The sequence below is a fragment of the Diadema antillarum genome, unplaced genomic scaffold, assembly GCF_040938485.1.
Source record: "Diadema antillarum isolate AM-2024a unplaced genomic scaffold, OU_Dant_1.0 seq00001545_RagTag, whole genome shotgun sequence".
NCBI lineage: Eukaryota > Metazoa > Echinodermata > Echinoidea > Diadematoida > Diadematidae > Diadema > Diadema antillarum.
The window spans coordinates 114792-130978 of NW_027272274.1; the positions used below are offsets into that span (position 1 = coordinate 114792).

Below are 16187 nucleotides of genomic sequence, written 5' to 3' on the forward strand. Positions count from 1 at the left end.
TGCAAGAGCTGACACAGAATATCAGTATGAATTCAGAAGTACTTTATTGGACAAGGTTTTTTTTAACCTATGGTATCATTGGATGAGCGTTCGTTTTATCACAATTGATTTTCCAATCAGATGAACCTTTTCAGCGAGTATGGTATCATTATTTAAAGGGATTGTATAGTATTGGTGGAGATGAGAATTGGGCTTTTAACTGTTTGTGAGATACAAAAAAAAAGGAAATTGTACAGAGCATACCATTTTAAGAGGAATTCAAAGTTTATTAGATGAAAATCGGTTTTGGAATTGCTGAGACATACAAAACAAAGCGAAAGAAAGCGATCCTAATAAAAGGTGGGTCCCTCTTTTTATTAAGAAGCTCTTTTGAGGATATCTCAGTCATTTTATTTTCATCAAGAAATGTTGAATCCCTCTTGAATTACATGCTTTATCATATTTCATGAGAGGATTCTCATTATCTCACAAAAAGAACTTAAAAACCTGAAGTTAGGTCTCAATCAAAACTGTGCGCTCCCTTTAGATTCAAATCAGTCAAAAATACATGTCCAGCGTGGCGTAATGAATATTTAGATTTCCCTTAAAAGTAGCCCGATGGAGAAACTGATGACGTAATCGAGTGTGATCAGTGTACACATGAGCATTTGGTCACACATATTTTCAATCAATGTAGGTTTTCCCAGCCAATTTCGCACTTTTGTCAGTCGATTTGATAGAAAGTTCATTCAATTTAGCGAAAATCCTCGTCACTGCACATTTTGTCTTTCAATTTAGGATTTCGATCAATGAAATTTGCACATGTGCCTTTCGAATTCGTAAAACAGTCAATCAAAGTCGCCAGCGCTGGCCGAAGGGCCTATTTCAGTCATTCAATTTCGCGTATGGGCAGTCAAATTCCAAACATGTTCATTCAAATTAACGTCATGTTATTTTTTTTTTCTTTCTTGAAAAGGTGAGAACATCTAAACGCGTATTTCTATGTGACTTTTTGTTTCTTCCACGCACTGTTAAGCAGTAAAAGTATCATATATTTTTGAACCTTTATAACTCGAGTTTGTTGTTCTGTAACGCCCCTTTTCTTTCATACTTGTCATTTTACTCCTACATGTACCAAAACTACAGATTAACTTCATCTTCTTACAGTCATGACAGCACAACTTAGATACCGACGTATTTCTCAAAAAGACAACCAACCAAAAAAAAAAAAGAATTGTAGGAACATTTGATCATCATAACCTTGACTTCCCAGAACTGGCCGACACACTTGGAATAAAGCGCTCAACGGCCAGATAATTGTGGCCACATTCACTATCTTCGGACTGGAAGACTTCACTAAGCACATAGAAAAAAAAAACTGTTGCCAAAATCTCTAAAATTAATACGAAAATATGAAATATAATGACGCTTGCAAAACAATGACTATGTTGGAAAAAAAAGGAAGAAAGAACCAAAGCATAAACGTGCGTGCTAAAATGACTGCGAAAGATGTTAAATTGGATGTCCAAAAATGAATTCGAGTTAACGAGTGCAGCATGTCCGTGATCACGTGACGATATCATTCTAAATTGAATGAACGAATAACGAAATTTTGCTTGTTTTACGAATTTCAACTGAAAAAGTGTTAATAAGAATGAGACTTTAGGTAATTTGAATGCTCCAAAATGAATTTGAATGAAGAGATCACAAAATTGAAATACCGAACATGTCATCTACGCTAAATTTTGCTAAATTGAATGCAGTAATTAGGAATTGGACTGACAAAAGTGCGAAATTGGCCGGGAATACCTATAATAACGTTGCATGAAAGAAGCAATTTGCAACTAGTTTGTATCTACCAACTCCAGAGTTTTTAACGATTTAAATAAGTTGGATGTGGTTGCTTGATTGAGAAGCCAGTGGACTACGTATTTCCTTCTTTTGTCCAACTATTAAGTTGTATGAATGCGAAGAATTAAAGTTCCCCCCCCCCCCTTGATTTTAATGACTTTGAGGTAATCTAAGTGCTTGATATACAGAGTCAGTGCACATACGTATTGTCTTCTGTCGTAAAACTGTCAACTTTCGTAAATAAGGAGAATATGAGTTCCCCCCCCCCAAAAAAAAAGGTACAGTTTATTAGGTATGACACAACATGAGAATCATATAAAGAGCATGGGTGCTTTAGTACAACATATAATTTCAATCGATGTGAATTATTCTTTAAAATATTTTTTATTCGGGAGGGGGAGAAAAAATTGATATGTTCTTCCAACTTAGAGTACAAATTATGTCAACATAACACAGAGAAAATTAATAGAATCGCAAAGTCATGAAAGCAGCAAATAATGAGATTCTTCTTTAACAGACAAAGTACCAATATCCTGCAGCATACCTTCCTTTTAATGAAAATTTGATATTACAATGAAGCTAGATAATAATGAGAACATGAATAATAGTGAAAACGACGAAAAAAGAAGAATTCAACAGTTAGGAAAAAGATGTATTCAAGGCAGCCAGCCCTCCCTCTTGCAAACATTTTTACAGTGGCTGCCATCAAGGACAGACCCCTAATCGTCCTTGATAAGATTAAATACGAAGACTTGGAACAAATGAATTAAGCTGATTGAAACAATAGAAACATGTTAAAATTAGACGGGGACGCTCGGGAATGTCAAATAACATTTAAACAACTGGTAACGCAAGCAAACACACTCGGTTCAGTGCTGTGGTCAGAGACTATGACTTTACGCCCATACTGCGTGAGACTATCAACAGAGCTATTGAACATAACCTTCCGCTGGCAGTGTGGGTACACAAGTTGTTGAATTAAAACCCTAAAAAAAGTCACACAAGCCACGCAGAAGTTACTCAAAGGTCACACCAAAACCCCTGACATTTCTAAAAGTGTATATTACTTCTCCTATAGACCAGTTCGCAGTTAGCGATGGTTCATTAAGAGGATCTGACACCATCGATCATCACATACATTGTACTGTTTTCTATTCAACAAATAATTTTCAAACCATTGTAATTGTATACCTCTCACTCCATATGAATACAATTTCTTTTGCAGAACCTTGTGTCGATGGTGTCAAATGCTTTTGACAAATCCATAAATACTCCACAAAAATAATTACCATCATCAATTTTCTGCAAAATATAATCTGTGAAGGATGTTATGCAAGAACATGTAGAGAAATCTTTTTGAAATCCAAATTGTTCTGGTATCAATATTTCGTTGTTGGTTAAAAAAATTAGAAGGACGATTGTACATAAGTCTTTCCAAAACTTTAGCTAAGATAGAAAGAATTGCAACCCGTCTGTGATTTTCAATACTTTCTGCATTACCATTTTTGAATGACGGAACAATTTTGGCTATTTTAAGATTATCAGGGACAACACCCGACTGCAAGGATAGGTTTATAATAAAGAGGTTTAACAAAACAATGCATGGATTCTTTCATAATTCTTGGGGAGATATCATTAGGACCACTTGCCTTTGAACTTTGAATATAGATACAGAAGTATCTACCATTTTATGAGTAGATACTGGTTTATACAGAAGAAAGAGTTACCATTTTGATATGAAAAATAGTCAGTAAAATCACATGAAGTGTTCGGTATTGATGATGAGAGTTTTACCCCAACATTAACAAAATAAGAGTTGAACTGTTGCACAATAGCTTTTCTAGATGAACATTTCACATCATCATGATACATATATTGAGGTAGTGAGTTTATCTTTCTTACCTTCAAGTATATCGTTCATACATTGCCATGTTTTCTTCATATCACATTTTAAAGAAGTAAACTTATCGGTATAAACTTATCAGTATAATATCCATATTTTGAATATAGTATATTTGTAAGTCTATTTCTATAATTCTTATAGTTCTCATAATACATGGCACTTGGATTCTTTAGACTCAATTATTACAACTGATTTTAATGATTTATAGATTTCAATATGCCTTTATTGATCCAAGGCTTTCTACAACGTGAACTAAAATCAAAAGGAATAGACCGCGGTTGAAAACAACTATATGGAGAAAAACATTTTAAAGAAAAGGTCATAACTTTTGTTTACCCCATTCTGATTGCAAACATTTGACCAATCAGTTAACATCAATTTTTGTTTGAATAATGATATATTTTCATTTGTTATGTACCTCTCCGGAATATATATCTTTCCTGTACCGCAACCATAGATTCTGTTTTACGTATACAAAAAAAAAAAAAAAAAAACAACTGGAAAATGATCAGAAAGATCTTCATAGATGATACCAGTCTGAAACTGATTATTCACTAAAACATTCGTATGAATATTATCAATCAAAGAAGAATGGTTGGTAAGATACACGAGTTGGTTTTGTAAGCAAAGGGTATAAATTGAACGAATACATCATGTCCCCCCCCCCCCCAAAAAAAAAAAAAAATTGTTTTATTATGTACGGGAGATTTCAACAACTCAATATTGAAATCTCCTGTGAAGTAAATATCTTTCTTTTAACTTTCCCCCTTTTCAAGTATATTATGCATTTTATCAGAAAAAGATGATATATCAGTATTTAGTGGCCTGTAAATGCATGCTACAATTACAGACTTTTTCTTGCTGACAATTTTAATGAAAACCATTTCATAATCTGTTGTAATACATTACAAATCCTTGCGTAATACTGATAATCATTTTGGATATACATAGCAAATCCACCAAGTTCTAAACATATAAGACAAAGAATAATTATCGATATTTTAAAATTTGAAATTTGTACTTTCATTAAACCCAATCTCGGAAAGTGCTATAACACTAAAACTATAATGAAGTGATGAAAGCATCATATTAAACTGATCCCAATTTTTTGGGAGACTTCTCACGTTTAAGTGAAAAACTGAAAAATCTGATTGCTCATGAGCAAATCTGGAACGGAAATATTCATCACACACATATTGACATTTAGGTTTTGCTGATATTTGATTACCATCTTTAGTATCTGTATCATACAATGTTTCATTATCCAAATTCACTGGATTTATTTCAAAAGGGTTCATTACAAGTGAATAAAGTTTTGATAATATCTATATTTTTTGACAATTGAATATACTGATAAAGAGTTTATATGAATTCGCTGAATCGAATTGGCAGAATTTCTGAAACACAAGATATACAAAGCCATAACTGAGTAGAAGAAGTACTGCAATGCACACACACACACACACACACGCGCGCGCGCGCATTCACTGAGCAAAGTTATAAACCAATACTAGAAAAGGAATAAACAATACAATCTGTACAACAAAATGTGGCTTAAAACATGGAAGTAGCCCAGAATACATACAAACATTAAGATCTCTGTGGAAATATTGGTAGATTACAGCTATTGAATGAGGTCATCTTCATTTCTTATCATCTTTTTCACAGTTTTCCACCACTGGCAGGCAGAAGGGCGATGACCTTGCCATCTACTGTCCACGCTGTCAGAACCTTTCTGTTCTCTCGAGTTTTTGTCAGGAGTGCTTGGTTTTTGACTGTCAGATCTTCCACAATGGAAATTCCAAATCCCTTCAGCTTCTTCCTGTTCGCAAGTATTTCACGTCGCTTTTTGTAGGCCGATAGCTTCCTGTTTTGGTGTTGTCGTTGGTGATTTTCCAGTGCGGTGGCAGTGATCTACATCTCCTGGCGTCACGATGATGCCAAGCCGGTCAGGGATGACGTCTGCTGCAGTGGTCTCATCGTCTTCGCCAAGCCTCTCTTCAACACCGAAGATTGGAATGAAGGACCATCGAGAGTACTGCTCAAGGTCTTTGACTGTATTGTCTACTTTCTGCAGATCACGTATTGAGGGTTGACACAGTTTTATTCAATGCATTGATCTCTTTTTCTTTCATGTGAAGTTTTTGTTGCAGGTACAGCATCTCACCCTGAACAACCTGGATTGTTTGCAGCAGTTTTCCCATCTTTTCTTCCATGGCCTCGCGTACAATGGATTTCAGGAGTGAGCTGAACTCGTCAATCCTCACAAGCTCTTTCACTACTTGGCATGTCACTGCTACAGATTTTTTTGTACCGAGTCCTCCAGTGGTAGTGGCCATTGTGTCTCGACAATAGGCAACAGGATTAGTGTGTATTATATACCTCATATATAGATTCCTCTCATCTGATTGCTTAAAAGTGGAGTCATAAAAATAGCTGTGCCCCATTTTCTATCAAAATGACGTCATGATTTACTGTGCCCGGGGCATAGTAATTCAAATTCAAATTTAGTAAATTCTAATTCAAATTCAAGTTTATTCCGTTTTTCGACGATAAAATAAATAACATAACAAACATCACTCTTTCTTCAGTGATAAAAATGGTATCCAAAAAACAAACAAAGTGAGTTTAACAGAGTAAAACAGTACTTGTATACTTGCAGTAAAGATACATTACAATGCCTGAAGTAAATTGAAATAAAGTGGAATATCAACGTACACAAGGCGAAAAACGGAGGGACCCACTGAAAAGACGAAGCTTGTAGAGTGTGGGCCCCTTGGAAGAGAAAGAATCAGTAAAAATATTGGTAACAATTATCGGCATCAGAACAGCAACGAAAATGTCTGAAGCAACAACAGCGAAATAGTTGTAACAGCAGAAAAAGAACAAAAATAGAGAGAAAAAATGTTTAAAAACATTGACAAAATAGAAATAGAAATGGAAGCCCATAAAGAGTCAGACAAAAAAGGAAAAGACACATAATGACAACATTAACATATAAAACGGACATAAAGCCACACTGGGACATCGACGAGGCTATAGTAAAACGCAAAAGAGAGGCTACGACAGGAAGCAAGACTAGCACATCGGAGATAACGATACACGAGGGTTGGACGATGGAAAACAAAAACAAGACAGAAACAGAAACGAGACCAGACGGAAAAAACATAGAATCAACTGTGCCCTGTAAATAGTTTTGGAGACAGTCGCAACCCCGTACACATAGATCGCTCATATGTACGCACCAATGATCCGACCACCGCGCTGTCGATCAGCGTTGATTACGAGTCCTTTTGTGTTTAATTCAGGTAACCTTTTAACCAATCAGATAGGAAGAATCTATATTTTCGGTATATAAAACAATAATGACAGCTTGGTATTCGGGGCACAGTTAAAATTATGTAGGCTCTCGGTGATGTGAAATCATGGTTATGGTTATGGTTATGGTTTTGACATCACGTACCTTTGGGCCATATTTTTAACTGTGCCCCTCATAGCAGTCATTATTAGTATATTGTTGTCTCCTTCTAGGATGACCCAGGCAATGAAGAAAGAGAGGACTGGCAGATACAGTGTAGACGGCTGAAGTGTCACAGAAGTGTCAGTATGTGGGACCAACACATTCAAAGTTGATTCATGGAGCTCTCGAGTACTCCAAAGATTTCAGTTCCAGAACTACACCATTTGAGGGGTGAATCATGTAATATCTACATACTCACAAGTTGCTGAATGCTACATTATTATATCAAGTTCGCAGAAAATGTCCTTTCACACACGAATTTTACGAGAGATTGGGAGAGCAGATATATTTGACACACAAACACATATCAGCCAGCCATCGGAGCATCTATTGTTAGATGTTATCATCTTTATTATCAGAAGTTATTAAATTGTTATCAGTTATTATGAGATACTATTATTTGATGCTATAGTATTGATATATTCTTCCAACTTACAGTATGCTTGTCTACATAACACCTAGAAAAATAACATAATCGTAAAACAGTGAAAATTCAGAATCTACCTTAACAAATTACCAATACCCTGCTGCACACAGTCGTTTTGAAACAAGCCCATTGTGTCTTACTAATTTTTAGGACAATTCATTTGTCATGAAACTATAAAGATAAGGAAAGAATTGCCTTAATATCTTTATGAGACGGTAGTTTCTCTCTGCATTTAAAACAATGACAGTCAGGGCAGGCCGAACATTTCCTTGAGTATTGCAAAATGTGTTGAAGTACTTCGGTTTTTTGTTTTTGCGTTTCTTTTTTTTTTTTTTTACTTGAACGTAAAGAAACCATTCAGGCCACGTCCATGTCCTACTTCAAATGTTTCTCAGTATGCCTTTTTTTCTCAGATGACCTGTATCTGCTCATGCGCAGAAAGTAAATCCGCAATGACGTTGATATTCAAAGAGGCCGACTCTCATAACATCAAGGTGTCAACTGCTCTTGCCGCATCTATGCTGCATGCACCTGCTGTGTGCGACCCTCACTTGTGTTTACACAGACGTATCAATGACCCACGGGAGTTAACGCGATACCACCCTTTGGGTATCAAATGCGTCGCATTTTCGGGTCCTTGTATTCTTGCAAACTCAAATACCTTGGTGTTCTCTCAATGTACAACTATCTGAGGTGAAACGCCAGGTTTCTTATTTTGGGACGTACAGAGTTTGGAAAGTGGGGAATTATTGCTGCCAAACTTGTGATATAGATCTTAATATGACAAATTCATATGCTGTGTTGATAATTGCCCCAATAATTGCAAACATCAATACAATGTACTACTAATTCTACCAATACTATTCTTCTTGGTCTTCCAACCTTAAATCAGAAAAGCAGAAAAACAAGATCCCTATGTACGACTTCAGGTAAGAATCTATACTTTTATGTCTAAAGAGAGGGGCCGTTATACAACATTTCGAATTTGAAAGATCTGTAACTATAGTTGTTTTGTACCCACCTCTAGGTAATTGTGTTGGCCACTTGGTCTGCTCTTGGGAAAGGTGGGTGCTGTCCCTCTGAAGTCTACGAGGAAATTGTAACCTCCTTCAATTTCCTCAAAATGATCATCGGTCTCAATTACCTGCACGAAAAAAAGACGAATGCGAATCACACTTTATGTAATCTTACTTATAGGAGGATAACATTTCTGAAAGAGACAGGTCATAACATTTTAAAGATTTCTCTGGTCGGGCAAGATATTACTGCTGTTATGATTTTGTTGCTATTGTTCATACTTTTTCCTGTCTTTGGATATCCCGCAAAATTTACAGGATTTAGTTTTAACCTTTTCAAAGGGCTACCCTCGTTTAAGTGAACTGAAATAAACTCAAAGCATATCGGACATATTTGTTGGACAGTAATCAGTATCAATGGAGTATACTCGTAGTAAAACAGCGTTATGAATACGCAGCACTACATATGCACATTTTTCTTTGCTTCATGCAAGCATTTAGTGAACACTAGTTGTCTTTTAATCGCATTGCCATAGCTTCACTTTTTTAAGAATATGAGAAACATTACGGGCATGAGGACTATATGTACAGATCGCATTTGTGAAAAAGAAGAAATAAAGCTCAGTGTTGTTTAGAACCTTTGATTGCATTCCTATTTTTCGGTTAGCTCTAGCATTACCATCATCCATCCAGCGGAACACCACATGAAGGCAAATATACGATTTGGAGCCAATGAGTGACAGTAATTAACGCTTGGGGTTAAAAAGAAACAGAGATGTTGATAGAAATTAAGCAAACTGCATTATTTGCAACTGATTAACAAATTGCCCCTTCACCGAATGCTGGGTGAGAAAACTACTACAGCTTGTGATGTCACATGTGTAGAGCGATATTGAAGAAAATGCAAAGAAAACTCAACTTTTCACTTTTCTCTCAAAATGAAAGAACACTTGACTTGCCTCTTTCAGAAGGCAGGAGAGATGATATTACTCTTAACAAGCATACATCAGTAACAAGTCGACGAAACATACACTCTTTTCCAATTTTTTTTTTTTTTTTGATGAAATTCCCTACATATTTTTCTTATATCATTCTATGAATTTGACATCATACACTGCAGTAGTCTTCTCATCCAGGAGTGACTGCGCAGATACTATAAAACAAAATCATCATTTTTGAACGGATTGTCCGATTTCCCTCAAACTTTCACTGCCGCGCTGGAAAGAACATAGTGTCCCACTGTGTGAGAACCACAGAGGGAACGCAGTGTGATCACAGTGTGGAATCATCTTCAAACTGTTAAATTAGAGCGTTTTCACATAGTCGACTATATGAACGCATAGCGGTCCTGATGTCTGGAATGCGCTACCTCAGCATGGTCGTAATTTACAAAAAAATAGTTACTTTCAAAAGGTCGATCAAGCATATTCTATTATCAGCTTCACGCTGAACTCCTGGATACTATAATATTAAACTTGCTGTGATCATATATTTCCCCTGAAATCGACATTTGAATGGGATTTATGAGAAATTTAATCAGTGTAATTTGCTTATAATGACTTGACACTTAAAACTTTTTCTTGCTCTCTCTTGTCAATGTCCGACAGGACAAATAGGCACCACACATGCATTTCTTCTTTCCCCCTCATGTTCCCATGCTCTCTTTGTAAATACCCCCCCCCCAACTCCTACCAAGTATCATTTAAACTATTTGCAAGCATATAGACTGTATGCAAGGGGGTTGCAACGATTTTCATGCTTTAAGCTTATGTTGCAATTCCTTTGCGTGTTCGTTACCTTGAATAATGTAGCTCTCTTAGTGGAGCTGTATAATATCCTGTAACTGCTTCTTATCAATGTATACTTATTGTATATTCTGTCTTGCCTATATGAGATGTACTTGCATACATTTGTATGCATTCCTATTTTGTGAACACGCATGAAATCTTGAATAAATAAATGAAAAAAAAAATGCGAACACACTATGGGACACTGTGCAGTTCTTTCCAGTAGGATGATGTATTTACTAAATATAGCTGCATTCACTCAATCCACATGTAGGCCTATATGAAGGTGGACCTGTCCTTTAAGTCATTGCAACCAACCCGTATCATATAAGAAGTTTGAACAATAAAGGTCAGCCGCCTCTTGAGTCCACTGACCTGTAGAGGTCAAATATTTCAAAAGCCACAGAAACTCAGACAGTCCTTGAAAAAATATGTCAATTCTTTCATGCAGCATCGATAAAATGAGATCAAGTTGTACCTTATTGTGCTTAAAAGTGACCGTTTGGGAATATATGGCTCCCCCTTTGGATTATAGCACCTTCTGCCCAAACTTTTCATGCGGTCGACCACTATTCCTTTACGAGCAAAATTCCTATGCTTCGATAATAACTAGCGTATCCGCATGGAATTAAGGGACAAGTTCACCTTCATGTACATAATAATACTACTACATTTATAAAGCACATAATAAGCACGTGCTTCTCTATGCGCTGTACATTTCAGATACAACATACAAACAAATGACTAACTTAATGTAACACTCAACATTATAAATGCAATAATTAACAAAAGGATTAATGAATGTTTATCAAGGAAGACGAAAAAGTGAGTTGTAAGACCGGATTTGAAATTTGCAAAACTGGGTGCACATCGAATTTTTTTTTTTTGGGTGGTAGATTGTTCCAAAGAGTAGGTCCAGCAACTGCAAAAGATCTGCCCCCGTAATATGAAGTGTTGGTTCTGGGAATGTGAAGAAGCGCTTGGATGCTTGAGCGAAGGTTGCGAGGAGGGTGATACTGCTTGAGCAAATCTGCCAGATACATGGGCGTCACCAGGGGGGGGGGGGGGGGGGGTGCGTTGGGTGCGAACGCACCCCCCTTCAGATCCTAAAAAAAAAAAAAAAAAAAAAAAAAAAAAAAAAAAAAAAAAATCTGTCTGCGAGCGACCTCAACGCCGGACGCTAAATAATTGTTCTTTTCTATTTCTTTTTTATATTTTGCACCAGGGACCAAAAAAAAAAAAAAAAAAAAAATTGTCGACAAAAACAATTCGCACCCCTGGTTCTGGCAGCACTGATTTTATACATATCTACTAGTATTCTACAGTGTTTACTATTTATCGACCGTACTGTACATCCGTACGATACGGAGCACTTATATACACGTTTGCATGTACGTGTCCTACTTACAAGTATGTAGGGTCTATGTACGTTGCTTCTGACCAATCCATATTGCCAGCCCAAGAGCGAGCCTTAGCCTCATTAAAAAAAAAAAAAATGGAGGGGCACGCGAATCATTTTGCCCACCCCTCCATAATTCCAGAGACGAGAAGATTTTCTTATCTTTTTTTTTTTGACAGAAAAACAAAAAGTACCCCCGTAAAAACAATGGAGGGGCAGGCATATTTTAATTTTGTCCCCCCCCCCCGATAATTAATAATTCCCGAAATGAGAAGATTTTCTTGCTTTTGAAAGAAAACAAAAATGTTGCCCCCATAAAAGTATTAGAAGGCAAGCGCACCATTTGCCCCACCCCACATAATCATAATTCCCGCGATTTTCTTGATTTTTTGTTAGAATTCAAGAAATCTGTCCAATTATTTCACCCAAAAGCAGTGGCTTAACTACGGAGGGGGGTGCGCCCCCCTCGCAATCCGCTGGTAAAAAAAAAAAAGACTTACCGAAATAGTAATTCAAGTGTTAGTAAACTGCTTTTGAATGAAAGGGTGATCAAGAAATAAGATATTTTTCTATGACTTTCTTTTTACCATAATTAAATAGGTATATAGTGTGAAACATTGTTCAAAAAGCCCGGACCTGACAAAAGATTGTGATTCAGCGTGATTCCTGGTTGGCATTCTGCATATAAGCAGGATGTGCGCAGTGTACTCCGAACATCCGAACGAAGAGTCGCTACAATGTTGCGCAATGTGATGTAGAATGTACACCTTTGTACCTTACGCTTCGTAATATCAAAGCTAGATCATTGATTTTGCAGCGTTGCTTTACATACTAGTCTATATAAGATGTCTTGCATTGCCAATAAAAAGACTTGACCTGGGCTGATTCCTAACTTTTCCATGTATATAATACACAAACACAAACAAACACGCACAATTAGTTTAGGGGATGCTCTAAAGTGCAGATTTTGGACATCCTTCCCCCGCTTGGTCACTTCGACGCCACCTCGCTGGTCATACCTCCCCCAGTCATGAACATAAACCCACACTACCAGTGGCGGATCCAGGGAGAGGGGTGCACCGGGCATCCCTCCCCCCTTTGATTTCCAAAGCGAAAAAAAATAATTTAGCTTAAAACGGCAGTTTTTGGACAGTAAAATGTCAAAATTTTCAAGCTCGCTCGCTCCGCTCGCTCGCATTTAGTCGTAATGCCATTTTCCTGAAGTTGCTGCCAGTAATTGCCGGCAGTTGCTCCTGGTGCGCCCCCCTTAAAGGACAAGTTCACCTTCATAGACATATGGGTTGAGTGAATGCAGCAATATTAGTAGAACACATTAGTGAAAGTTTGGGGCAGATCGGACAATCTGTTCAAAAGTTACAAATATTTTAAGTATCTGCACAGTCACTGCTGGATGAGAAGACTACTGCAGTGTATGATGTCATTTGCGTACAACGACATAAAGAAAATAAAAAGAGAATTTCACAAAACTTTACTTTTTGAAAAGAGTGCACATTTCTTCGACTTGTTACTGACATATGTTAAGGGTAATATTATTCCCCCTGCCTTCTGAAAGAGAGAAGTCAAGTGTTCTTTTGTTGTGCGAGAAAAGTGAAAATATGTTGAATTCTCTTTAATCTTTCTTTGTATGGTTGTACTCATGTGACATCACAAGCTAAAGTAGTCTTCTCATCCAGCCTTGAGTAAGCAGAAATTTTAAAAATTCATAACTTTTTAACGGATTGTCCGATTTTCCTCAAACTCTTACTGATGTGTTCTACTAATACTGCTGCGTTCACTAAACCCACATGTCTATGAAGGTGAACTTGTCCTTTAATTTCCAAAGCGAAAAAATATAGCTACAAACGGCAGTTTGGGGACTGTAAAATGTCAAAATTTTCAAGCTCGCTCGCATTTAAATTCTCCTGATATTGCTGCCAGTAATTGCCAGCAGTTGCGCCCGGTGCTCCCCCTTAATTTGGAAAGCAAAAAAGCTATAGCTTCAAATAGCAGTTTTGGGACTGTACAGAATGTCAAAATTTTCAAGCTCGCTCGCATTTAATCTTTATGCCATTCTTCTGATGTTACTGCCAGTAATTGTCAGCAGTTAGTGAGTTGCGCCCGGTGCGCCCCCCCCCCCCCTTAATTTCCAAAGCGAAAATATATAGCTAAGAACGGCAGTTTTTGGTTTTTTTTTACTGTAAAATGTCAAAATTTTCACGCTCGCTCTCTTCGCTCGCTCGCATTTAATCGTTATGCAATTCACCCGATGTTCCTGCCAGTAATTGCCTGCAGTTGAGCCCGGTGCGCCCCCTTAATTTCCAAAGCGAAAAAATATGGCTAAGAACGGCAGTTTTTGGACTGTAAAATGTAAAATTTTTAAGTTCGCTCTCTTCGCTCGCTCGCATTTCATCGCTATGCAATTCACCTGATGTTGCTGCCAGTAATTGCCAGCAGTTCCCCCGGTGCCACTCCCCCCCCCCCCTTAATTTCCAAAGCGAAAAAATATGGCTAAGAACGGCAGTTTTTGGACTGTAATATGTAAAATTTTCAAGCTCGCTCTCTTCGCTCGCTCGCATTTCATCGTTATGCAATTCACCTGATGTTGCTGCCAGTAATTGCCAGCAGTTCCGCCCGGTGCCCCTCCCCCCTTAATTGTCCCCGCCGAACGAGTTCGAGCAGGGGACTATGAAACGGGCTCCGTACGTGTGTGTGTCCGTGTGTCCGTCCGTCCGTGTGTCCGTCCGTGTGTGCGTCCGTGTGTGATCAAAATGTTCAAAATGCTACTCCTTCGCCATTTCTAACCCGATTTTGATTCTGTTTGCTTTATATGATAGCACTACATGGGAGCTTTGAAACTTCTATACAGAATTTCAGTTGTGACCTTTGACCTTGACCTTTGACCTATATTGTACATTTTGCTTCAAAATGCTACTCCTTCGCCATTTCTAACCCGATTTTGATTCCGTTTGCTTTATATGATGGCACTAGGTGAGGGCTTCAAAACTTCTACACAGAATTTTGACCTTTGACTTCTTTGACCTTTGACCTTGATTTTTGACCTATATTGTACATTTTGCTACAAAATGCTACTCCTTCGCCATTTGTAACCCGATTTCAATTCCGTTTGCTTTAAGTGATGGCACTAGGTGAGGGCTTCAAAACTTCTACACAAATTTTGACCTTTGACTTCTTTGACCTTTGACCTTGATTTTTAACCTGTATTGTTCATTTTGCTACCAAATGCTACTCCTTCGCCATTTCTAACCCGATTTTGATTCTGTTTGCTTTATGTGAGGGCACTAGGTGAGGGCTTCAAAACTTCTACACAGAATTTTGACCTTTGACTTCTTTGACCTTTGACCTTGATTTTTTTACCTATATTGTACATTGGCTACAAAATGCTACTCCTTCGCCATTTCTAACCCGATTTCGATTCCGTTTGCTTTATGTGATGGCACTAGGTGAGGGCTTCAGAACTTCTACATAGAATTTTGACCTTTGACTTCTTTGACCTTTGACCTTCATCTTTTTACCTATATTGTACATTTTGCTACTAAATGCTACTTCCGGCGGGGACATATATTACGCACCGCGTAATTTCTACTTTTCCTTGTTTCCAAAGCGAAAAAATATGGTTAAGAACGGCAGTTTTTGGACTGTAAAATGTAAAATTTTCATGCTCGTTCTCTTCGCTCGCTCACATTTCATCGTTATGCAATTCACCTGATGTTGCTGCCAGTAATTGTCAGCAGTTCCGCCCGGTGCACCTCCCTCTTAATTTCCAACGCGAAAAAAATATGGCTAAGAACGGCAGTTTTTGGGCTGTAAAATGTAACATTTTCAAGCTCGCTCGTTCCGCTCGCTCGAATGTAGTCATTATGCTCTCCTGATATTGCTGCCAGTATTTGCCAGCAGTTGCGCCCGATGCGCCCCCTTAGATTCTAAAGCGAAGAAATATAGCTACAAACAGCAGTTTGTTTGTTTTTTTTACTGCAAAATGTCAAAATTTTCAAGCTCGTTCGCATTTAATTGTTATGCAGTTCTCCTGATGTTGCTGCCAGTTATTGCCACCAGTTGCGTCCGGTGCTCCCCCCCCCCCTTTATTTCTAAAGCGAAAAAATAATGGCTCCAAATTGCAGTTTTTGGACTGTAAAGTGTCAAAATTTTCAAACTCGCTCTCTTCGCTCGCTCGCATTTAAATTTTATGCCATTCACCGGATGGTGCTGCCAGTAATTGCCAGCAGTTGCGCCCGGTGCTCCCCCCCCCCTTAATTTCTCAAGCAAAAAAATATGGCTACAAACGGC

The 16187-nt window shown here is 37.7% G+C and overlaps 1 protein-coding gene across 1 annotated transcript in view; it reads right to left on the reverse strand.

Moving 5' to 3' along the window:
- Positions 1-16187, reverse strand: part of LOC139710581 (cytidine monophosphate-N-acetylneuraminic acid hydroxylase-like) — a 61772-nt gene that overhangs the window by 4806 nt on the left and 40779 nt on the right. Inside the window, exon 12 of the mRNA XM_071622505.1 lies at positions 8702-8824. Within this exon, the coding sequence (XP_071478606.1) occupies positions 8702-8824 (123 nt within the window). The remainder of the gene's footprint in view (positions 1-8701; positions 8825-16187) is intronic.